Consider the following 26,327-nt stretch of genomic DNA (forward strand, 5'->3'; position numbering starts at 1 on the left):
ATTCCATTGTTGCATAGATTTAGAAAAAAAATTATATACGTTCTGTACGAAATCGAAATAATAAACAGCCTTTGAACAAGCTTCTGCAGCAGAGTTTCCAATAATGTTAAGTGTGTGAGTGGAACATGGAATGAAAATTGTTGATTCGTTCAACATCTTAATTCTTGCTTGTAGATCATTATATTTGCCAGCCATATTTGCCGCATTGTCGTATATTTGGCCACGAAAATTTTTTATATCTAAAAATAGAGCATTTAAATTGTTAAAAGCGAGTTCGTCTAAATTTTTTGTTTAATGGTTATTTAATTGCAGAAAACCAAAAAAAACATTCCAGCACATCTCCTTTCCTATTTACTTATCTCAATATAAAAGTATCCTGTACTAAATTTAGTAATAGAACATGTAAAAAGTTTGCAAACATAGCAGTAAATCAGCTGGTCTATATGGCTCACATTGGGTGTGGAATCGACGATCAACGAATAATACAATGCTTCTCTAACTTCCAAAATTAATTTCTCCTTTACTTCAGTTCCCATTAAAGCAATAAATTTATCACATATCATATGAGATAAGTAATTAACCTTCCCGCTTCCGATATTATCATATCTTGTTAAACGATTTTTGATAAACTCATCGAACTGTGATAAATATTCTATACAAGCTATAAAATTTCCTATTTTATTAACACCACCAACATTTTCATCTTCTCTGTGCCCCTGAAATCATAAACCCAAACTTGCTAACAACTTTACTGTGGCTACAATTCTTTTTAAAACAACTCGCCAATATTTTTGTTCAATATTAATCTGATTAATCAAATGAGAATCAATATGTCCAGTTATCGACAATCTTTCTTTTAAAATCAACATTGAGAAAATATGTTCTTTAGAGCATTCATGTTCTTTCAATGCACATTTAAGATTTTTCCAATCATTGTATCCTGTACTAAATTTAGTAATAGAACATGTAAAAAGTTTGCAAACATAGCAGTAAATCATTTTGCTACTTTCTGAAAAAATGAGCCATTCTCGATATTCTTTTCTGCCATTTGCTTTTTCACAGTAAAAATCAACACTTGAAATATTTCTGTAGTATGTCTGATTTCTGATATTCAACTTTTAAAGATGTTATGTCTCCGATATTGCAAGGTTTATTATTTATAAAGTAATTTACCATTTTCTCTGATATTTTGCATGGCCATAAAGCAATATCTTTTGGAAAATTATCGGAGTTTAGTTGTTTATGTTGATCTACATCAACACCTCGTTCTTTTTCTTCTTTAGCATTTTCCTCTGTCTTGCACATCTCGGTTGTTTTGTCATATTTGGCACGTTCTTCTTCCTTCACAGAATTTTCTTCATTTCATTCAGCGTTTTCTATTATGTTATAATTTTTTAGAATGTCTTCTTCTTTTTCGTCTCATTTGTCACATGTTGGTTGACGACCTTTGTTGCTCTGAAATTTAGATGAAGATGAAGTCAAAAAAACCTCCAAGGAGTTTTTGAGAGAGCGATAATTTTTCGTTTTCTTTTCGTCTATTTCTTTTTTCTGCCCTGGACAAGTACGTTCATTTCATGGCTAAAATATTAAATATGCATATATATTCAAAACAATTATTTTATAAAAACAATTATTTTGTAATTACAATTACAACAACCGAACCATAACAAAGGATAAAGGATACTGAAGGTTACAAGAATTTCATTGGTTCCTTAACCGTTTATGCCGCCTTTATTTGAAGCAGTCTATTTGAAAAACAAAAATGAAAATAGAATTTATTTTATTATATAGTTACAATTAAACAAGAGTACAGACAGTAGTTCCAAGAATTAAGACAAAATTGAAACAAAATGGAATATCAGTTTTTCAAATTTTTACTAAAAAAAATATATAGTGCGGACAGGGAAATTACATACGATGTTACAGGGAAATTTATCCCTGGATTAGGAGTTGTAAAAATCAATTCAGGTAAATGGCTGATGAAGAAGAAACATTGGGAAAAAAATGGAAAGGGTATGTAGAGGATTTTTATCTTTTTAAGAAAGATAATAATAATATTGAAGGAAAATATGGATGTGCAGAACCAGGGAAACTAGAACTACCAAGGATGGTGGAGGAGTGGATATGCAGACATAAGTGAGACAGTCGAGTGTAAAAATGTATATAATGTACCTGAGCCAGCACTAAGAACAAAAAATGGGAATGGGACATTTAGAATAACGCATCAAGATAGGGGTGGAACAAAGGGATCACTGCATTTCATGTATACTAATGCCAGGAGTATTAGGAACAAGAAGGAAGAATTTTTGGCCTTGATTGGCTCTTCCTGGCTACAGGTTATTGGCATTAGTGAAACATGGCTGACGAAAGATGATATAGTTGGTGGGATAGAATGTGTAGGTTATAGTGTGTTTAGGAGGGACAGAGAGAATAAAATGGGGGGGGGGGTATTATTGATGATAGCTGATGAACTGCAACCAAGGAAAATTGAAGTTGTATTACAGGATAGTGAAAGGAGCTCATTTGAGGCTATTTGGTATGAGATTGAGACTGGCAGAATAAAATATACAGTTGGGTGCTGCTATAGACCAGGTGATGGAATAGATGGTGGAGATAACATGCATAAACAAATTGATGAAATGAGTGGAAGGAGGGTAATTATTATGGGGGATTTTAATTATGGTAACATTGATTGGAAGTAGGAGAGGACACATGTGAGGAAGGAAATGGATTTTATTCAATTATTAAGTGATAACTACCTGAGACAGCATGTAATTGAAAATACTAGGGGTGTGAGAGTGCTTAACCTGGTAATAGCATCTCACAATTTGACTGTAATGAATATGACCATGTTGCCACCTTTTGGTGAGAGTGATCATAAGGTCTTGACCTGGGAGGTCGCTAAAGGTGTGGAATTTTTGATTAAGACAGGGTATATGTGGAATACCGTGCTGGCAAGTATGACAAGCTTAGGAGATTGCTTGGATCAGTGCCATGGCATGAACAGCTGCAAGGGCTGGACGTCGATAGAGCATGGGAAGTGGTCAAGGAGCATTTACAGGAGGTTATAGCTGATTGTATACCTAGGGTCCGAATAGTAAAACAAGTAGGGGTTAAATGGATGAATAACACCATTAAACTTGAGCTGCAAAAAAAGAAACAACTGTGGAGGGAATTTAAAGAAAGGGGTGACCTGCAGGCACATGAACAGTATAAAGTGCAGGCCAGAAGGGTAACAAGTGTGGTAAAAACAGCAAAAGCCGATTATGATAGGAAACTAGTTATGCAAGCAAAAGAGAATCCGAAACAGTTTTTCAGTATGCTGCAAGCAAAAAAAAAACTGTACATGGCAAAATGATTTTAAGGAATGACGATGGTAAGGAGGTCACTGAACCAGTCGATATAGTGGAGTTACTAAGCACGCACTTTGCAAAAGTATATCATCCAGGTGGAGGCATTGAAAAAATGAAGGAGCCATTAGTTTATACGGGAATTGTGATGAATGAAGTGGAGGTGAATAGTCTATTACAGAACCTTAATGTGAATACATCTGTGGGATTGGATGGTATACCAGCACGGGTCTTGCGTGAAGCGGCTAAGGAATTATCAGTGCCCTTGACCATGTTGTTTAATCTGAGTCTCGGGTCTGGTTTAGTCCCGAAGGCGTGGAAAGAGGGGAAAATAGTTTCACTGCATAAAGGAGGATCCAAGACTATGGTTGCAAATTACTGACTGATCAGCATATCAGGAGTTGTTGTCAAGGTCTTGGAGAAAGTAGTCAAGAGAAAAATACAGGAATGGATTGATGAAAATGAGATACTGTACAGGGGACAGCATGGTTTTGTAAAGGGTAGATCATGCCTGAGTAACTTGCTCAAGTTTTATAACAAGGTGACGGCTGAACTGGATAAGGGAAATGGGTTTACAGTGATACTGCTGGACCTGGCAAAGGCATTTGACAGGATACCACATGGAATTCTAATCCGTAAACTACAACATATGGGAATGGATATAGGGTTGGTGAGATGGATAGGTGGGTGGTTGATGGAGAGATATCAAAGAGTGGTTTATTCAGGAGTGGAGTCCAAAAGACGGCCTGTGACTAGTGGTGTGCCGCAGGGTTCTGTTCTTGGACCACTGCTGTTTAATCTGTTCATTAACGATATAGGGAAAGATCTAAGTGGAACAGTTCATTTGTTCACTGATAATGCAAAGTTGGGGAGGGCGATAGTGAATGCAGAAGATGTCAAAGTCTTACAGGATGATTTAGATAGATTGGAGTTCTGGGCTAAGGAGAATGGATGTCAATTTAATGTGACAAAATGTAAGGTTATGCATTTTGGGGTGAAAAGATTAGCAGCAGTATACCACATGGGTGGAACTGTACTCCAAGAGATTGATGAGGGGTACTTGGGAGTGTTGGTGGATAGGGAGATGAAGTTTAGGGGGCACATTGCGAAAGTAGCTAAATCAGCTCATCAACTCACTTGGTTGTTGAAAAATACCTTGACGAGCAGAGGCAAACAAGTTATTGTACCTCTGTACCGAGCCTTAATAAGACCTCATCTTGACTACTGTGCCCAGATTTGGTCACCTCAGTTCCTTCTTGATGGGGAGGAGGTGGAGAGGATCCAGAGGCGAGTGACTAAGATGATAGCAGGTCTATGGAATGAACCATATGAGAACAGGTTGAAGATTTGTGGGTTGCAGAAACTGGTTAATAGGCGGAAAAGAGGAGATATGATTGAGACATTCAAATTGCTAAAAGGATTCTATAAGATTAATTCAGAGGATATTTTTGAGATCAGGACTGGTGGTGGGAGAACTAGGGGACACCTGTGGAAGCTGGGCAAGAGTGTGGTTAGCAGTGGTGTTAGAGCTGGGTTCTTTACTTTTAGAGTGGTAAATGAGTGGAATAAGCTGCCAGAGTCTGTTGTGGGTGCTATGACATTGAGCGAGTTCAAGGCAAGGTATGATAGATACTGTGAGAATGTCGTATAGTTGTGTGGACATGATGTTTAAGGCCTCCCTCGATGAGTCTAAGGACTCCCTGGAGTAGCCCGAAAAAAAAAATAAAATAAAAATAATAATAATATTTGAAAGGAGAGAATTTGTTGAGGAACCTATGATGATGAAGAGTGAAGTGATATCAGCAATGGAACAGCTGCCAAAATGAAAAGCTCCTGGAGCTGATGATGTGTCAGTGTAATTGCTGAGAGCAGCTGGGGATGAAGTACTGAATATATTGACTGAAATTTGTCAACAGGTTTGGAAGAAAATGTACTGGCCTAGAGATTGGAAAACATCAGTATTCATTCCACTTCCAAAAAAATCAAATTCCAGAGATTGTGCGATTTATAGAATTATCGCTTTAAGTTCACATGCAAGTAAATTTATGCTGAAAGTGCCCAACAAAAGTTTGAGCCATATGTGAATAGAGAAATGCCATGTGGGATTTCTCTATCAGGGAGGCTCTAGGAGAGATAGAGGAACTAGAGACCAAATAGCAAACATGAGATGGATTATGGAAAAAACAAGAGAATTTCAGATGGAATATTCATCTGTTTTATTGATTATAAGTAAGCTTTCACACAATCAGTGTGGTTCACAGCAGACTGTGGATTGTAATAAGATTAATGGGAAACCTGAAAATCTGATTATCTTGATAAGAGAGCTGAATGACAACCAAGAAGCTTCAGTGAAAACAGTCTTTGGAGAAATAGACAGCGTTTGAGTGAAAAATGGATGCGGTAGATATTGTCACCCTATGTTTTTAATATTTATAGTATTTATAGTGAATATGTTATTTGAATGGCTGATTTAGACAAAGATTCAGCTGGAGTTGGCAGAAAAAAAAAAGTTTTCAATATGCAAAACTAACGAAGATCTGGTGCAGTTGATTCTCTTGGTTAAGATGGAAAACAAAACCAAGCTTAATTTAAACATCGGGAAAACAAAAGTGATGGCTTCTGGCAATTTAAATGAATTTATGATAGAGGAAGATAAAATAGAAATTGTTGAAAGTTATGATTTACTGGAGTACAGAATCAGAAATGATGGTAAATGTGAAGATGAAATTAAAAGAAAGATAGTCATGGGAAGAAAGCGATGTTAAACCTGACAAAAATTCTGAAAGATAGAGGTGTGAGTAAGACCACGAAAGTTATAAATGTCAAAGCATTGGTATTTCCAGTAGCAATGTATGGACGTGAAAGCTGAATTATTAAGAAGAAAGATAGAAAGTGAATTGATTCATTTGAATTTTGGGTGTAGAGGAGATTATTAAGAATCTGATGGACTGCAAGAATAACCAGTAAGAAGGTTTTAGAGAATATAAAGACAGAATGCTAAACAGAAGTTGACGTATTTTGGACATATTATGTGAGCTGATGAATCATTGGAAAAGGCTATTATGTTGGGGAAGATTGAGGGAATGAGAAGAAGAGGAAGACCACAAAAGGATTGGATGGACAACATAAAAGAACTTATCATCTTAAACACTTACAATTTCCGAAAGAAAGGTCAAGAGGCTGATGGGATGGAAAGCCTTTGTTCACAGGATCAACAAGAGTTGAAAACGACTGGATGGCACATAACAACAACAACATAATCATTCTTCCTTCTCTTTGCCACCTGTTGGAAATACTCTCTAATATTTTTCTTGGCCTGATTTGCTAATTTCTGCTCGTGCTGCACTTTTGCATATTGCATCTTACCAATTGATTCACCTTACTATCCTGCTCTTTTTACTCCTTATGCAGCCGATTCTTACTATTATTCATCTTATGCTATTTCCACACTACTACTCTTGTTCCCAATTTTATGCTCAATCCGTTCACTCATCCATTTAACACTTTATTCAACCTTTTTTTTTTTTTTTTTTTTTTTTTTTTTTATCTTCAGAATATATTTACACCTTGGTCAGATCTCTTGGTCAGTTCCCATGTAGCAGTTATCTCCCTCCCCTTTAACTCTCCATTCTAGACTATAGATCTGAACTATCTGATAATCATCAGTCTTGTAGTTTTTACATATATCCTTTCCTCACAGAAGTCTTCATATGGCTGGTGATCACTCATGGTTGCTCTCACCAGCTGGGGGGAGGGGGGGAGGGAATGTTCCACCGCTCACAATCACATCCTCTGATGAAATTATTAGATCTAAAACTCTCGAACCTCACGTGCCTTCCCTTACATATTGCCTAAGATGCTTGTTTCTCATGAACTCACGAAATTCATTTTTCTAATTCCAAAATACTATCTGTTTATTGTTTATATGTCTATGATGCCGTAATTACAGTCACCCATAATGATCACCCTGACTTTGTTTGCTTACCCAAGTGGTATATACATTTCTTCATGACCACCCTTCACATTCCTGTCTATAGCAACATCTGACTAAATATCTCTTCCTCTCAACCTCCAGCTCACACCACAGTGACTTAAAACCATTACCTCTCTTTCCCCCTTGCTTATCCAGTTTGTTTGGACATAATTTACCTGCTATCATCAGCAGCACTCCCTCTCCCTTTTTGCCCTTTCTATCCTCATGAAAATCATCATACTTTCCATTTTTGTGTCAGAATATGATTCTTATCCAACCATATTGCACTTATGCCAACAATTTTTGGGCAAGTAAACTCAATGAATGAAACTATTTCATCTTCTTTATTTGTGATGCTCCAGCATTCATAAGTAAACACAGCAATTCACTTTTATGTCTACACCCAATCTTACCCATGCCTTGTTGATTGTGATTTTCTGACACCTGACCATTCCCAATTGCCTTTATTACCACTTACACTCTATATCTTCTCAGACATGACTACTTCCATTATATCATAGGCCATCCCATTTCCTATACTGACCATTCCTATACACACATTCACTACTATCTCCAACATCCACTGTCCTTATGCTATGTTTCCCTGCTTACTCTAACCTTTACTCTCATTTCCTGACCATATTGCATTTTTGTTCTTGTCTCATTTTTCTCTTTCACATTACTACTATTCCCATTCACCACTACTTCAATTTCAGCAGCTCCTCTCTACCGATCATTCTTTCAACTTTTACTTCCTCTGCTTGCTATCTTGCTTACCTCACTCATTACACTTTCTTAGCAACAGTGTATCCATCTGATTCACACCAAAACCATTTAAATTGAACCTGTCACTTTTGTACAAATCTGGTCTGCCCTGAAATGCATCTGATATTTGCAAACTCTACTCCCTTCTTTTGACAACTCTTTGACAACACACAATTCATGAACCTTACTATCCATCTCAGATCATTACTCTCATACCTTGATAAAACACTGAGTAATTTTCCAACCACACTGTTGCCTTTCACTCTCCTCAATGACTTCCTGGTTTTCTTTTATAACCTTCTCCTTACCACTTACCACTTTTACCAGTGGTAAAAAACACTCAACAGTCATACAGTCAGGAATACATATCCATACTTGAAGTAGAAAAAGCCATCAAAGGCCTTGAAATATTCGACCAGAAATGCTCAAGTATGGAGGTATAAAAGTCTTACATTGGCTGCACTGCATAGTTCAGAAGGCCTGGACAGAGGGACGAATTCTGATGATTGGAGTAGAGCTTTAATAGTGACCATGAAAACTGATTAGTACATATATAAAAAGTGAAATAAAACTGAATGTGAGAATTACTCTGTAATTCTCACATTCAGTTTTATTTCTCAAGGATACTGGCAAGATTTATGCCAGTATACTTGAGAAATGGTTGAGAAGAATTGTGGAAGAAAAGCTTGGTGAAGAACAAGCTGGATTCAGGCCAAATAGAAGCTGTCAGGATCAGATCTTCACTCTACGACAATTAGTTGAGAAAGCATGGGAATATCATGCCATTCTCCCATTCTCTGAAAAATCTCTTCCATGTCAACTAGATAACAACCCCTGACCTAGCTTATATGTTTCATTCATATCCCCCCCCCCCTTCCTCCTCTTCTCGAAGCTCTGCAACTTCTTAGTGTGCATACCTTTTCTTGTCTTTCAGTCTCTCCACAAAACACTGTCTACAGTGGAACCTCAGTTGTCGAACTTAATTCGTTCCCGAAGGCTGTTCGGAAACTGAATTGTTCGAAAACTGAAACCATTTTCCCATAAGAATTAATGTAAAATGGATTAATCCGTTCCCGAACCCCAGATGATTGTTTATTTAAACCTTTACAACAGTACTTCGTACATAAGATCGTATACAAACATAATGAAAATGCATAAAATCTTACATAAAAAGAATAAACACAATAAATAGATAAAATATAGACGAAAATTGAGCGCCTCTTTATTTTTGAGTATTGTACTGATCGTTGATTTCACCATACCGAACTGCCTAGCAAGATCTGAGACATGAACGCCATTTTCATGTTTGGATATGATTTTTTTTCCATCTCTATCGTGGTTCTAACAACTTTTCTTTTCTCTTTGCTGCTATCGCTATTCTTCTGCGGTCCCGTGGTGGCTTAATTAATAATAATTTATGAAAAAAAAATGATTTTCTTTGTGTTTTGTTAAACAAAACACAAAGAAAATCATGAAAACTCACAGCAAATTTGAGCAGGTGTCTGCACTGTGTAACTGATACTTTCCCGCCTTAGAGCTCAGCACGCAGAGCACGTGGTTGCCGTTTGTGTGTTTGGGAACCGAAATTCTGTTCAGAACCGGGGTGTTTTTTGTTCGGAAAATATGTTCGGGAACTGAATTGTTTGGGAATAGAGGCGTTCGACAACCGAGGTTCCACTGTACTTTCAATCACCTATTCATTTGCTACTCAAAACAACCAAACCATTCTCAAAAAGTCTTTGGTGTTAATTACATTTGATTTTTGTGTTAACGTGCAGGTCTTATTCATACCACCATTTTGTTGTCACTCACTGCAATCTTCAAAAAACATTTTTAGAAATCAAAGACACAAACACCTGGTTAAACTAGGGTTGGAAAAATTACACCAAAACAGAATCTAAATCACTAATTACTACAAAAATAAAACATCTTTATGATAGCAAACTTTCAGCAGCTCTTGATCATTGGCTTTAGTGTGGACTTCTTTTTATGCACTATCCTAGCGAATATGTTAGCAAAGTTTATACAGTATCATAATGTATACATTCCCTTTCTCCAACTCAGTTATAACATTATTACAAAATATGAGCAAATTGCTGAGAAATTGCTCATATTTTCTGTCATATTTATTTATTCATATTTCAGTTTCTGTATCTGTGTTTTTGCCAATTTCTCTGAAGGCATCACAATCATTCTGAAGATATTGACATATCAATAATTATACTCATTAGACACAAAAATATGAATGGCCTAGCCGTTTCAGCTGAATGTTATTTTAGCATTGATGCTGATATGCCAGCTGTTCCTATTGCTGAAATTTTATCCAATTTATGCAACAATTGTAGAACCGCCTTCTTGTGCACCTCTGCCTTTCATCCAATGTTGTACTAGCACCGTGCACTATGTTACACACACAAGGTTGATAGATCTTAGTGATGTGAGCACTCTTAATTTGAACAGTTTCATCTACTTCTGATGCATGGCACTCACTATCTGCATTTGGTAAAGTTATTCTTCCACATTCATTTTTTCTGTTAATTGCAACATAATGATAAAATTCTTTTGGGTTGCCTTTGACCTGCATAGCCAATTGCTTTTTTCATCCTCCAACTTATCTTTCCATATTACCTCCTCTCACTTTTATTCACACAATATTCCTTTCATGCCATCTTCTTATGAATCTCTTGCTTAATAAGATTGCATATCCATTTCTCTTCCTTATTTATTCTTCAATTTTGAGTGTTACGTTCAGATGCTGTCCCATTAAAACACCTTTTTAAAGCCTCCCATGCAAAGATGATATCTTTTCCATTTTGACTGATAATACCATGGGGCCAACAATAGTATTTTTCTAAGTTTGTCATAATTTCCAGCTTTGTAGTAAGCATGTAGTCTGTCCTAATTGGAACATCATTATATTTCATTGCTTCCCAGTTCAATATAGCATAATCACAGTCACTAGCAAGTGACAAAACAGTCATGTCTTTAAGTGAGACTCCTTCTGACCCTGTAATGTAAACACTTCTTAGCCATGATTTCCTTCTTTCATATTCTGCTTGTGAAAGTCATCTCACACCATGTCAATAAATTCTTCTTTCCCTTTATTATTATTTTTCTCTGCTACCCAATTAATCTTCAGATAATTTAAATTGCCCATAATAATAATAACGTGTTTAGTACCCATCTGGTTAATTTTGTGATGCATTTTTTCATCTCAAGCAACTGAACTGCCATGTCTGTAGGAAGATACACCATATATTTCAACCTGTTTGTCTCTTCTTAACACCAGAAAGTCTCATACTTATTGCTACAAGGGATATTATACCATTATTGTTTGATAAGTTTTTACCTTATCTTGACTCAAGTCATCTGGTATCATCAGGAGTACCTTTGCCCTCTCATATCTCTTCTGACATTTCTAAAAATAATATACCTTTACACTCAGTTCCAGTCACTACATATCTCACTGAAAGCCATGTTTCCCTAAGGGCAAAAATTTTAGGCCCCAACCTATTAACAAAAGCAACAATCTGAACCACTTTATTTCTAATGCTCCTTGTATTTGTGTATAGACATAATAAGTTACCTGCTCACTTTTTTTGTATACTTACATCTATAATCCAGTTGGCCCAGTTGGATAACTTTCTCTTTTCTGTTTACAGATACACTCAATAGAGTGGATAAAAAATAGAGTGGATGAAGTGTACAGTAGAGTTGATAAAATGTATTATAGAGTGGATAAAGAAATTTTGGAGGTGCCCTCTCACCAGGAAAATTCTGATTTGGAACCTCCTTCACTTAGTCATGAAGTTTGAAAGAGCAGTTAAGCAGCTTAACAGCAGTAAGGTCATATGTGCAGACAGAATCCTAGCAGAGTTAATTAAGGCCACAGGGGATGGAGAGATAAAAGTGTTTCATAGATTGATTACAAGGATATGGAAAACAATTATGGCCTAGACATTGGAAGAAATCAGTTTTCATACCATTACATAAGAAGGGAGATGTGAAGGTATGCAGGAACTATAGAACTATTACTTTGATATCTCATCTAAGTAAAATTTTATTTAAGATCATGCCAAATAGGATTGATGCCAAAGTTCAGGTAGACATACCTGACGAACAAGCAGGTTTTAGGAAAGGTAAGGGCACCAGAGATCAAATACTTTGCTTTGACAGATCATAGAAAAATGTAAAGAATATAGACTTCCACCGGTAATATGTTTCTTAGACTACTCTAAAGCTTTTGACTGTGTTCAACATATGAAACTGTGGGAAGTAATGAAAAGAATGTGTTTTCTTCAACACACTATCAGGTTGATAGTTAACTTGTACAGGGAGCAAGAAGCCATAGTAAGACTAGCTCTTGGACTAACCAATTGGCTTTGGTTTGGAAAGGGAGTTAAAGAAGGATGTTTACTTTCTCCTCACTTGTTTAGTATATATGCCGAGGAGATCATGCATGAAGCATTGGATGAGCTCAAGACAGGAATTAGGATAGGTGGTACTCTTCTGTAATGACTAGAACAAATTCTTGATAACGTTAACAAGATCAGTAATAACAGAGGACTTCAACTCAATCCTAGTAAGACAAAGATTATGGTTCTCAAAGGAAATAGAAACAAGTGTACCATAATGGAGAAAGAATTTAGGATATCAGCAAGTTTGGATACCTGAGATCCATTATTAATGCAAAGAATTACTGTTCAGAAGACATCAGAAGAAGATAAGGAATGGCTAAAACAACAGTCAGAGACTTGTCTAAAATCAGGAAGGATGGATCTGTCTCCATGGGAACAAAGTTGAGGATTTCGGATGCATCTGATTTTCCAACAGATGCTTATGTATGTCATACTTGGAATCTAAAGATTTCAGATCAGCAAAGGATAGCTGCTTTTGAGATATGGTGTTACAGAAGGCTGTTGAGGATATCATATACTGAAAGGTGTACAAATGAATGGGTGTTAGAAAAGATCAGTAGAACTTTAAGGCTTCTTAAGGATATTGACAGAAGAAAGTTAAAATATTTTAGATACAAAATGATGGAAGGGGTAGACAATCAATGAGATGGAGGGAAGGTGTGTGTCTGTGTGTGGATTGACTGATCTTCAGAAAGTTGAAGCCACCAGAAAATCTTACAGCAGGACTAAATGGCGAGGCCTGGTGTAGCACATCACTGAGCATCACAGTGACCATACAGCATCTGTGGATGCTCAGTGAACAGATGATTATGACACACTCAAAAAAGCCTGACACCATAGCATAGCCCATCCCATTACCAGATTCATAACCATGCTCATTGACACCATTGGACAACAAAATATTACAAAATCATGTCCCTAAGATTAATTTTAGTCATTTCTTATAGATTTTGAGATTCTTAGCAGGAATGTGACAATGAAAATGCAATATTGGCTATGGTTTGTGAAAGATCTGCAATAGCTTCTTATATAATAGTGTAATATGTACTTATCACATACTGTAAGTGTCCGATTCTGTATCTGATGTTGCTTTCCCCGTCGCTTATATAGCTGCTTGGGATCATCTTTAGTGAACATCCACCAGTAGTTAGCCAACATGGAAGTGAACTACTTTCCCTCATATCGTTTCTCTATCGTTGCAATTTTCTAGCGGAAAAAAGCATCCCAAGGTTTTTTCTCATCACCCTGCAGCAGATTGTCAAATATCTCATTAATGAAGAGCTCTCGAATCTGAGGACCCAAAAAAACTCCCTCTTTAATTTTTACTTCATTAAGTCAAGGGAATTTGTCAGCAAGGTACTTGGTACTTGAAAGCTGATCCAGTACAGTCCATTGCTTTTATGAAGTTTTTTTTTTTACCAGGCCGAGTTTGATGTATAGGAGCAGTAGCAGAATTTTGTGCATTTCTGCCAGTGCTGAGTGTTGCACATTCTTCTCTCTGACCTTCAAATATTTCCTTGCAGGCCAGTCTCTTTTCACATAGTGCAAATTCCTTGTTTGGCTGTGCCATTCACACAAAAAAATAGCAGTACTTTGTATATCCCAGCTGCAGAGACTCATTAACACAGATACTACCTTCAAGTCACCACAGAGAAGCCAGCCATACTTGCTGTATTGAAGACATTCCAACACCTGTTTTAGTTTATTGTAGGTTTCTTTTGTGTAGAAAGACACATATGACAACCAACTGGAACAGATGGAAGCTGGTTTTTATTATGCAGCAACATTGCCTTTAGACTCAATTTCGACGAATCGATGAATAGTTGCCACTTGTATGGGTCATTTAATTCAAAGGGCATTCATCAGGCCAGCCATCTATATTGTAGCAAAACACAACATCATCTTCCTTTCAGAAGTAAGATGCAAACTTGCTTATGATGAGTGCAAAACAAAGGCACTCGAACATTTTACTTGAGAAGATTCCATTGTAGAACTATTGATCCCAGTAGCTCCGCTTTGGTCTTCAACAGCTCCAGATTGCATACAAGATTTCAATTCTTCTTGTGTGAGAATGTGTGGTGTAGATGATGCACTGTGGCTGAAATATGGATTATCATTAGACTCTGAAGGCTCAGGAAAACCCTCATCAATATTTTGAATTGATTTTACAATGTCATGGTTGATTTCTACACTATTATTTGAGTCTTAAATTTCCAAATTATGTTCAGCAATCACAAAGCTATTGGGCAGTATTTTCTGGATGATTTTTCAATTGCTCCACTTTTAACTTTGTCCAGGCTGTAGAAATGTTATAGATAGCATCTTTAGTTCTTTGGGACTTCCGAAATAGAAGATAATTTTTCTCTTCTGTAATAAATTCCAACATCAGAGATTTTATATACAATCATTTCATGGTCTCACTGACACCTTGGTCAATATGTTGAACTAGTGATGTTATATTATCGCCATTTTCTGCAGAAAGTTTTTCTGCTGGAGAATGGAATGAAATAACAGAATTGCTTTGTGGGGATGACCTTTCTGAGAGAGAATTGTTTTAACGTGTGGAATGAATTTGTCTTTCCACCATTTTTCAAAAATATCCCTTGTTGTCCATGCAGATCTATGATTATAATAATCTCCTGGAATATTTGTTGTGTCCTTCAAACGTCTACGGGAGTTTGATTTTCCCCCTACTTTTCCGAATCTACACTCTGGCAGCATAACAGGAACTGTAACAGTGATAACAAATAAGTTCTGCTAGAAAGATGATGCAATATTGCATCTCCTTCCTGAACTTTATTATTTTATGGATCCGCTTACATCAAGAATTTTAAAAAAATGAAATTTGTATGCACTACAGAGAATCACATTTAATCCAACCTTGTGGATAATTGAGCCAAGGATAATTGGTGTTTTATTGTTCTAAGTTTACAACGAAACTTTAACTGAAAACATTCCCACTAGCATACTGTGTGTATTGAAAAGTTTGTAAAAATGAACTTGCATGACATGGAAAGAATATAACCTACTGTAAAACGACTTCCAGCTTGAAGCGAAACATGCAAGAGCACTTAACATGAACATGTTAATATACATTTCTGCTTTTTTTTTTCTTTAATCTTAGATGGGATAAATAATTTAATTTCCACCCAGTACAGTCTTTTAATTGGCAATTATTTTTCTTAGTTTCATACTGAGTTTCATATAAAATTTAACTCTCAGATTTTAAAATTTTAAAACCTGAGAGTGATTTTGGACAGTTACAATTAGAACGAATGATTGACCATGTGGTTTTCACCTGGGCAAGTGAAAGGGGGGTATTAGTTTAATTTAACTAATATATTGTTTTGAGCTTGGGATATATTGATGGGAAGATGCATACTATATTGGAGGAAATGTACCACAGGAGATGAGCGACAAGAAACCTTGGGGTAATGATTGATAGAAACATGAAGTTTAGGGGTGATATTGCATAGGTAACCCAGAGGATTGCTGTAGTACTGAGGATGCTGACCAGCTGAAATAGAAGAGTGGGGTTCCGTTGTATTATTATTATTATTCAGGCCTCCATGGAGTCAAAAGACTCATCGCAGGAGGCCCATCCTAAGAAACACAAAGTCTATCAAGACTCATCCTGGGAGGTCCCTCCTAGGAACACAAACCGATACCACGCCTTAAACTCATTGACCGTTTCTCGCTCTCACCAATCTGTCAGGTAATGCATTTTATGGTTCAACCACTCCTCACCCTCTTGTTCACAGTTTCCTTTTGTAACTTCCAGGGATGGCCCCTTGGCATCATTCCTTCCTGCTGTTCAACCATGCGAAAGAACTCGATAGTGTCAACCCTATAACCACCTCTCAACAGTTTAAAAGCTTCAATCATATCACCTCTCCTTCTTCTATCCACCAAACTCTGCAGTCCACATTCCCTCAGCCGATCCTCATAACTAACATTGTACAGGCCTCAAATCATGTTTGTTATCGGCCTTTGTACTCTTTCCACAGTTAATTTACTCCCTTCAATCCTGGGTGCCAAATATGAGAAGAATAGTCTAAGTGTGATCTGATCAGAGTCTTATACAACAGTATGATAACTGTTTTATCTCTGCAGGTCAGTGTCCTTCTCATTATTGCAGCAATCCTCTGTGTTACCTCCACTACCCTTGCAATATGTCCCCTAAATTTCAGGTTTCTATCAATCATCAACCCAGATCTCTTGTCTCCCCTACTTCCTCCAGTATGGCTCCTCCCAAAGAGTATGCAACATCCCATCGATATGTCCCAAACCTCAAGACCTTACATTTTGCTGCATTAAATCGAAATCCCCATTCATTTGCCCATCTGTCTAGCTTATTCAAATCCTCTTGCAGGGCTACAACATCTGCACTATTACTAATAACCCTTCCCAACTTCACATCATCCACAAACAACTGAATATCCCCCTGAAACCCACTGACAGTGTCATTTATATAATGGTTAAACAATATAGGTCCCAGTACTGAGCCCTGTGGGATGATAGTTATAATCCACTGCCTCCTTGAAACTGCCCCACCATACACACCTCTCTGATACCTATCGGACAGCCAATCCTGAATCCAGTTCACCAATCTGACATGCATACCTACGTGATGCAACTTAAATATCAGCTTATCATGTGACACCCTGTCAAATGCTTTTGCTAAGTCCAAAAAATGACAGTATATCATTTCTCTCATCTACTGCTCTTGCAATTTTATTATAAAAGGCTAGTATATTGCTACAACAAAAGCTCCCCTTCAAAAATCCATGTTGACTCTCACATATAATATTACCCTCATCTGCCCAATGCTGTATACGGTACCTCACTAATTTCTCCAAGATCTTAACAACTACTGAAGACACACAAACTGACCTATAATTAGACACTTCCAGTCTGCTACTGCTCTTATACAATGGCACTATCTTACCTTCCTTCCATTTCCTGCAGCCAGACTTTTATTGAAAAACCAGGTCAAAGGTGCTGTCAGTTCTTTAGCACATTCCCTCAAAACTTGTGGTGAATTACCATCCAGTCCCACAGCTTTACTGACATTCAGAGTACTCAGTATTTGGAACACACTCTCCTCCTGCACCTTTAAGTCTCGAATCTTGTCCTTCTAGTATTAATATTTACTCCTCCAGGTTGAAATACTCCAATAAAGTGTTCATTGATCAATTCCACTATGTCCTCTTCATCAGTCACTCTATTCCCATTTTTATCCCACAATGTCATTCTTCCACAGTGATTTCTCCTCCTACTGGCCACATAGCTAAAATTTTCCCTAGGATTTTCTTTTGATCTTTGTGCCAATCTCTTCTCATATTCCAGTTTCGCCTTCCTTACCATACTAGTCTCTCTTCTAGCCTGTGTCTTATATTCTTCATGCATCTGCTCTTCACCTGTCTCCTTATATCTCTTCAATAGCCTCTTTTTCGCATGTAGTTCCTGTTTAATATTGTTTGTCATCCACTTTACTCCAAATTGTGTTCTCTTCTTCACTCGTGGAATACAGCTTACAATTGCTGCTAACAAATATTCCTTCTCAATTTCCCAAGCACTGATGGTGTCCTGTCCTTGCAATTCCTCCCTCCATGAAACTTCAGCAAGTTGACATCTAAGACTATTATAATCACCTGCCTTATAATTCCACAAACATTCCCATCTCTTTGATACTCCTTCATGTCTATTCATCTTCCAAGTCAAAACCACTTGGCTACTCTCTTCAACTGGTGTAAGAGATGTCATCTCAGTTATTATCAACTCTGCTGATGCTATGACCAAATCCAAAAATCTCTTGTTCCCTCTATTACATGTTGCTTAATAAAGAAATTTTGCTCAATAAATAAATATTGACTATTGCCTTTACTGTGAATGCCACCAAGTAGTCAAAAGTGAATTTTCGTAATAAATGGATGTATTTATGACCTTAAAAAGTATATACTAAGTAATAAGCATAAAAAAGGTAAAGTATTATCATTTTTTATTTCCTTGATGTCGTCATTAGTTTCGACTGAAGAACAAAAGTCTGTTGCTGCCGAAGCTATGTTTGCCTATCACACAGTGAAACATGCACGTAGCTATTGATCATCAGATTGCATGAGTTCATTATTCAAAACATTATTTAGCGATTCAAAAATTTGCTTCTCAATTGACATGTGTCCCAACAAAAATATCTGAAATAATAACAAATGTTTTAGTAAAACACTGTGTATCTACAGTTGTTGAGAATTTAGGAGAAAATCAGTCATTTTCTCAATTACAACAGATTCATCAAATAAAGGAAACATTAAAATGTTTCCTTTAATGTGTAGGTATTTTTCTAAATCTAGTGGAGGAGTTCAAACAAAACTTTTGAGTTTCTTTAACAGCCAGTCAGAAACTTCAAAGGATATTTCGCTTTGCTTACTTCAAAAGTTGAAGGAGCTTAATTTAAACCCCGAGAACAATGTTACGTTTGCCTATCACACAGTAAAACATGCACATAGCTATCGATCATCAGATTGCATGAGTTCATTATTCAAAGCATTATTTACTGATTCAAAAATTGCTTCTCAATTGACATGCGCCCGAACAAAAATATCTGAAATAATAACAAATGTTTTAGCAAAAGACTGTGTATCTCTACAGTTGTCGAGAATTTAGGAGAAAATCAACCATTTTCAATTGCAACAGATTCATCTAATAAAGGAAACATTAAAATGTTTCTTTTAATGTGTAGGTATTTTTCTAAATCTAGTGGAGGAGTTCAAACAAAACTTTTTTGAGTTTCTTTAACAGCCAGTCAGTAACTTCAGGATATTTCACTTTACTTACTTCAAAAGTTGAAGGATCTGAATTTAAATCCCGAGAAGATTGTTAATTTTTACAATAATAATGCTAATATAAATTTTGGTATTAATCAGAGTGTGTTTACAGAATTAAAGAAATTTAATAAGGATTTAATAGATATGGGGTGTCTTTGCCATGTCTCGCACAATGCAACAAGAAAACTACAAGCTGTTTAGAAGTTGATAGAGAATGTGTAATTTTAAAAACATATAATGAATTTAGTTCACATAGTAAAAGGTTAGAAAATTTAAAAGAATATTATGAATTTTGCAACCTAGAATATTCAGATCAAATGCGTCATGTTCCTACAAGATGGTTTTCACTCCTACCAGCAGTAGATAAGCTAAACCAAAAATTTGAGCTAGTGAAAAACTATTTTCTGTCTTTGGAAAGATGTCCACCTATTTTACAAGTTTTTTTTTTCGAATGAATTAGCTGAAGTCTACCTTTCTTTCATTTCAAATGCAGCAACCTATGTCCAAAACATTATTTGTAATCTAGAGTAGGATGGTCCAATTATAATAAAACTATTTAACCTATTGGCCAATCTAAGAAGCCCTCTACTTTCTAAATTAAATGATCATTTTTATGGATTCGTTGCTATGCAAAAATTGAAATCTTGTCGCAAACCAGTAGAGATAAATTTGTTTAAGAAAAGGGCAGACAATTTTCTGAAAACTTTAATTCAGTATATTGAAAAAAGATTTAGTTTTTAAAATAATATGTATGAGTATCTTAATATATTCAAATTACATGAAGTGGCACATTTTGATCTTTCCTTTATAGTTATATGTTTATTTAAAATTTCCAATATTAATATTGATTTGCTATATGAAGAGTACGTCCTGTTAAAATCGTTCCATAAAAATATTGACACAAAAGAACTCAAAAATATCACAGATATTTGGATAAAATTTTTAAATGCATACGATGTACCTAATATTGAAAAAATTATTAATTTTGTTTTTGCTTTGCCTCACTCAAATGCAATGAGTGAATGAGTATTTAGCTCTTGTTCAACTCTTGGAAAAAGGATAGGAACAGATTACACCTAAAAACTGTTGAGGGAGAATTACTGGTGAAAACCAATTACAGTATGTCATGCAAAGAATTTTATGCAGTTGTATTAAAAAATGAAAAATTGCTAAAAGAAATTTGCTCGAATAAAAATATTGTTAGGTGAATACGTCTCTTTTGATAAAATAAATCAGGTTTACTGAATTTATATTGTAAATGATTATGCAAAGCATATCATGAGAATATTTTTAAAAGTTTACATTAGTGTTCATAACTGCCAAAATAAAATATTTTAATTTTGTTTAAAGACTATTTAAAGGCATGAATTTGACTAATTGTACCAAAATTTGACCAACTCTGTGTTTCATGCATTTGTATATTGTGAAAATCTACAAATATAGAAATAAAATAATCTTATTATAATTGTTCGTTCTTTATGTTTGATAGTGCGATTATCCCTACGGCCAAGAATGGATACCCCAAATCCTTATAGAAATAAAATAATCTTATTATAATTGTTCTTTATGTTTGATAGTGCGATTATCCCTAAGGCCAAGAATGGATACCCCAAATCCTTATAGAAATAAAATAATCTTATTATAATTGTTCGTTCTTTATGTTTGATAGTGCGATTATCCCCAAGGCCAAGAATGGATACCCCAAAACCTAATCATGAATACCCCAAATCCTTACCATGAATACCCCAAAACCAAATTTTTAATCTGGTCACCCTAGGATAGCATGAACAATGAATGAATTTAAGAAGTGAAATGCTTGACTTTGTTATCTAGGGTGGGCCTCCTGCATTGTGTCTTGTGATTCCATGGAGGTCCTGAATAATAATAATAATAATAATAAAAGTTCAAAATCTTATTTTTAGATAAAGGATGATGATGCTGTATTGGCTCACTTATGTGGTGATGTTCCACCTGATCCAATTACCAGTTCTTACAATCATCTCTACATGAAATTTGTGACTGATGGCTCTGTTCAGAACCATGGTTTCTTAGCAAATTATAGCTCTCTGGATATTGGTAGGTATTTTGCATTTCTTTATTTGAAATATTTTTTGTGGTGAAATTTTGTATAAATCCTTGTCTTGAATTTTAACAGCTTATTTGATTATATTTCTGATGTGGCAGAATACTCATAAATAAAACTCACATATTTTTTGTTAAGATGATAAACTTAAATTTCTACAGTAACTTATGAAATTATTATTATTATTAACACCTGACCTTCATGGAGTCACATGACTAATTTCAGGAGTTACATACACAAAAAAGAAAAAAAAAAATCTTTGAACCATACCTGAAATATATTCACAGTTTTTTCACTTGCAGCAATCTCTATACAGTTCTAACCTTATCCTTCCCTTCTATCTTTCTATTACATGAAAAATCTGCTATGTATTAATTATGATAAAACATCTCGCAGACTTATAGGTCTCAATTATGTTGGTGCTCTTTCTTTTTCTATTCACAAGACTACAATTTACATTCCCTAATTCTATCTTCATATCTCACATTTTTCTCAGTTTTTTTTTTTTTTTCATATCCCTTATTCTCCTTGAAAACCAAGTTACTCTATTTGCATACAATAGTTCATATGGACAGCCCAAATGCAAAGAGATTATGTCTCCCTTATGCAAGGGAACCATAATCTTTTGCTTCTGTATGTTAAACTCCTAATCATTGCCATAATCTGTTGTGTTGCTTACAATTTTTGCAATATGACCCATAGACATCAAGTCTTTGTTCAACACCACCATTCCCCATTCCTTGATTCCACTTCCACCTCCTTCAAAATTTCCCAATTATTAAATAAAAAGAGGACCTATAAATCAGAGGGGCGGGGAGTTTGAAGGGGAATATTAGGGCACAGTAGAATATAACCAGTTATTCAAAAAATATCAGGGAAAAAAGATGATAATGGTTTGATTAATAAAGGTTAGAAAATGGGGATAAGGGTAGATTAGAACTAAGGAAGATAGTGACTTGGATATAAGTTTGTAAATACAAATTGAGTAATATAAAGAAATCAGAATGTAAAGAAATGTATTATTATTATTATTATTACGAGCTACTCCATGAAGTCCTTAGACTCATTGAGGGAGTCTAAACATCATGCCAAGGTTTATCCAACATTTGTGCAGTATCTGCTTTGAACTCATTCACAATTATGTCACACACAACAGACTCTGGCCACCTCTTCAAATTATTCATCACTCTCCAAGCAAAAGAAATTTAGTTCTAACACCAGTGCTAACTTCACTCTTCCTCAGTTTCTAATACCTTATTTAAAATTTCCTCTGTATTAATCTTGTAAAAACTTTTCAGTAATTTTTATGCTTCAATCATATCACCCCCTTTCTGCCTATCAACCAATTTCTATAACCTAGGAAACTTCAAACCTGTTCTTGTAAGGTTCATTTCATAGACTTGATACCTTCTTGGCTACTTGCATCTTGTTCACTTCCATCTCTTCCTCATTGCCTTAAAACCCAGGTGATAAGATCTACATATGGTAGTCAAGATGGAGTCTCATCAAGGTCTGATGAGACTGCTTGTCTCTGCTCATCTAAGTATTCTTCAGTAACAAAGTAATCCAATGAGCTGCTTTAGCCCCTTTTGCCCTCTAAACTTTAACTCTCTATCCCTGGCTTCAGCAATTTTCTGGAGTACAGTTGCACGAATGTGGTATACAGCTGATAATCTTTGCACCTCAAAATGCATAATCTTACACTTTGTCACCATTAACCTCCCAAACAGCTAAGACGTCTATAGATGTCCAGCCATTTGGGAGGTTAATATAAGTTGCCTATAACAAGAAATGCCGTTCCTTGTTCTACGATGGGTAACTGGATCTTAGTTATATTGGATACACTGAAAATATAGAAATTATACTTCAGATGCAAATTTTCTTTGCCTACACTTGGATAAAGGACTAAACTAAATTTATTATAGTCTAACGAAGTGGAAAACACTTCCAACATGTTTCTCTAAATCCAAAGTAATTTAATAATAAGGTGGTACACCTATTGGCAACTTGTATAGGTGAATATGACATCTCCATTGCTTCTGCCTTAGTATCACCACTTCTGGGTCTGACTCCCACTGACGAGACCTCAATAAAGGTCAAAAAACAGTCTGGGTAGTGACCCTTCCCTTAATGCATAGCATTTTACATGTTTGCAAGGACATGTGCTTTGCATTATGGGAGATACTGAGACAAGGAGTGATGAGAGCTTGGTCCACCTTTACCACGAGTTGTCTTAGTCCTGAAGATACTTCAGGCGCAAACTTTGTTTGCTTGCACGTTGATAAAGGATTAAACTAAATTTATTATATTTATATTTTGTTTTCTCTTTTTATTGTACAAAAATTTTAATGCCTGGATAAAATAAAGATCCTTGCATAATTTCTTCACTTGAATATTGCCTTACCTTGGAGAATCAATTTCATTTTTAATATTTTTGTGCTAATTTTTTCTGATCGCTTACTCAACAAAATATTTAATTTGTTCTTGAAGAAATTAATTCATGATAATTATTTGAAATATTATTTAAAAAAAAAAAAGAAAACTGGTTGCCAACGTTCCAGATTATATCATTATTATTTTTTTTATTATTTGACACCTCCAGGGAGTCCAAAGACTCATCTAGTGAGGGCAACAACCCCATCTCCACCATTCAATCACCATCTGACCACAACTACACAAACGTCACCTGCCGCCGACCACCACTGCTATTTCCACAGACAATCACAAACATCCATGCCCATGCTGGGATTCAAACCGGCTGCCTTTTGGCTGGAGAGCAGATATGCTAACCACTTGGCCAACTAGAATACAATATTATTTTTATTTTTGTTCAAAATCATTGAAATCGAATAATACTTCACAGATTTCCTTTAGGACATGCTTGATTTGACTTTGCTTTATAGAGAATAACATGAAATACTTTAATCAAATCACTAAATTTTTTCTTTATATAGTAATCTACTGTTCTTTGCACTTTCATTTTCTTGGTTTCCCTGTATAACTGGTCATTACAAAATGAAATTAACAGTTATGATTTTAAATTTATATGTATATATTTTCTGCATAATTCAGGTATTATGCAGAAATTTTTAAAGTAAGTGATACTTTTGCTTATATTCTGTCATTCAAAATATGTATATGCACATGCATCAAATATGAAATTTCATTTCCTTATTTTTACAATAGAATTGAACTTTATTTCTCCTTTGATAGTTAACCCCCCCCCCCCCCAGCTACATCATTATCACACATCCAAAAACTGTTATGAATCACTTTTTGGTACAGTTTGTGTTAGGTACAATTTTTATTTAATTCATTATTTTTCTCTAGTAATTATTCCACATAACTTTAATTTTTTGATACAGAAACTAAGTGGAGATTATTATAAATTAGCAAATTATGAATCAGAAAACATACATGTTATTTCCTGATTATTATAAATCAGGAAATTATGTGATATTGGGTAATAGGGGAAATTAATATTTAAAATCACTGTCATCCTACAAATGCAATATCAGAATAAAGAAAGATGGAAAAACCAAACAAGAAATTTCTGCCTGTAAAATATTATTATTATTATTCAGGCCTCCATGGAATCAAAAGACTCATCGTGGGAGGTCCTTCCTAAGAACATAAAGTCTGTCAAGATTCATCGAGGGAAGGTCGCCCTTAAGAAACACAAAGTCTATCATACCACTCCTTAAACTCATTGACCATTCTCGTTCTCACCACTCCATCAGGCAATGCATTCCACGGTTCAATTGCCCTTCATGCAAAGAAACCACTCCTCGCCCTCTTGCTCACAGTTTCCTTTCTTAACTTGCAGGGATGGCCTCTTGTAATCACTCCTTCCCGCTGTTCAACCAGGCAAAAGAACTCCCCAGTATCAACCCTGTAACCACCTCTCAACAGTTTAAAAGTCTCAATCATATCACCTCTCCTTCTTCTATCCACCAAACTCTGCAGTCCACATTCCCTCAGCCGATCCTCATAACTATGCTTGTACAGTCCTGAAACCATCTTTGTCATCCGTCTTTGTATCCTTTCCACAGTTAATTTATCCCCTTCAAATCCTGGGGACCAAATCTGAGAACAATAGTCTAAGTGTGGTCTGATCAGAGACTTATACAACGGAATGATAACCCTTTTATCTCTGCACGTCAGTGTCCTTCTCATAATTGCAACAATCCTCTGTGTTACCTTCACCACCATTGCAATATGTCCCCTAAACTTCAGGTTTCTATCAATCATCAACCCCAGATCTCTTGTTTCCCCCCTACTTCCTCCAGTATAACTCCTCTCATAGAAAATGCAGCATCCCATCGATGTTTCCAAACCTCAAGACCTTACATTTTGCTGCATTAAAATGAAAAACCCATTTATTTGCCCATCTACCTAGCTTATTCAAATCCTCTTGCATAGCTACCACATCTGCTCTATTGCTAATAATCCTTCCCAGCTTCGCATCATCTGCAAACAACTGAATATCCCCTTGCAGTCCACTGGCAATGTCATTGATATAAAGGTAAAGTTATTTGTTAAGTTAAGTTAGGTTAAGTTAAGTTATTTAGCATTGATATAAAGGTTAATATTCAGATATTTCTTGAGGCTCTTTAGTTTGCTGCCTACTGGGCATTTTCTATTGTTCTGTTTCTCAGTGGTTATTAGTAAACTGAAGTTTTTTTTTTTTTTTATAAACAGAATGATATATTGTTCTTTTGAAATGTCTAATAGTATATTTTCGAAGGAATAAAATATAAGAGGAACTGGAATACTCTTTCCAGTTCCTCTTGAAGACGAATTTTTAAGTTGTTTTTATAACACACGGAATGACATATTATTCTTTGTGGCTTTTAGTACATTTTCGAAGGAATAAAATAAAAATAGGGATAACCGTTGGGAGTATCACACGCC

At 35.6% G+C, this 26,327-nt stretch overlaps 1 protein-coding gene across 1 annotated transcript in view; it reads left to right on the plus strand.

Moving 5' to 3' along the window:
- Nucleotides 1–26,327, plus strand: part of Cubn (Cubilin) — a 2,223,842-nt gene that overhangs the window by 725,477 nt on the left and 1,472,038 nt on the right. The window contains exon 22 of the mRNA XM_090396294.1: nt 21,253–21,406. Within this exon, the coding sequence (XP_090252420.1) occupies nt 21,253–21,406 (154 nt within the window). The remainder of the gene's footprint in view (nt 1–21,252; nt 21,407–26,327) is intronic.

The sequence above is a fragment of the Typopeltis vanoorti genome, chromosome 8 (assembly GCF_054136105.1).
Source record: "Typopeltis vanoorti isolate ZY-2024b chromosome 8, IOZ_Tvanoo_1.0, whole genome shotgun sequence".
NCBI lineage: Eukaryota > Metazoa > Arthropoda > Arachnida > Uropygi > Thelyphonidae > Typopeltis > Typopeltis vanoorti.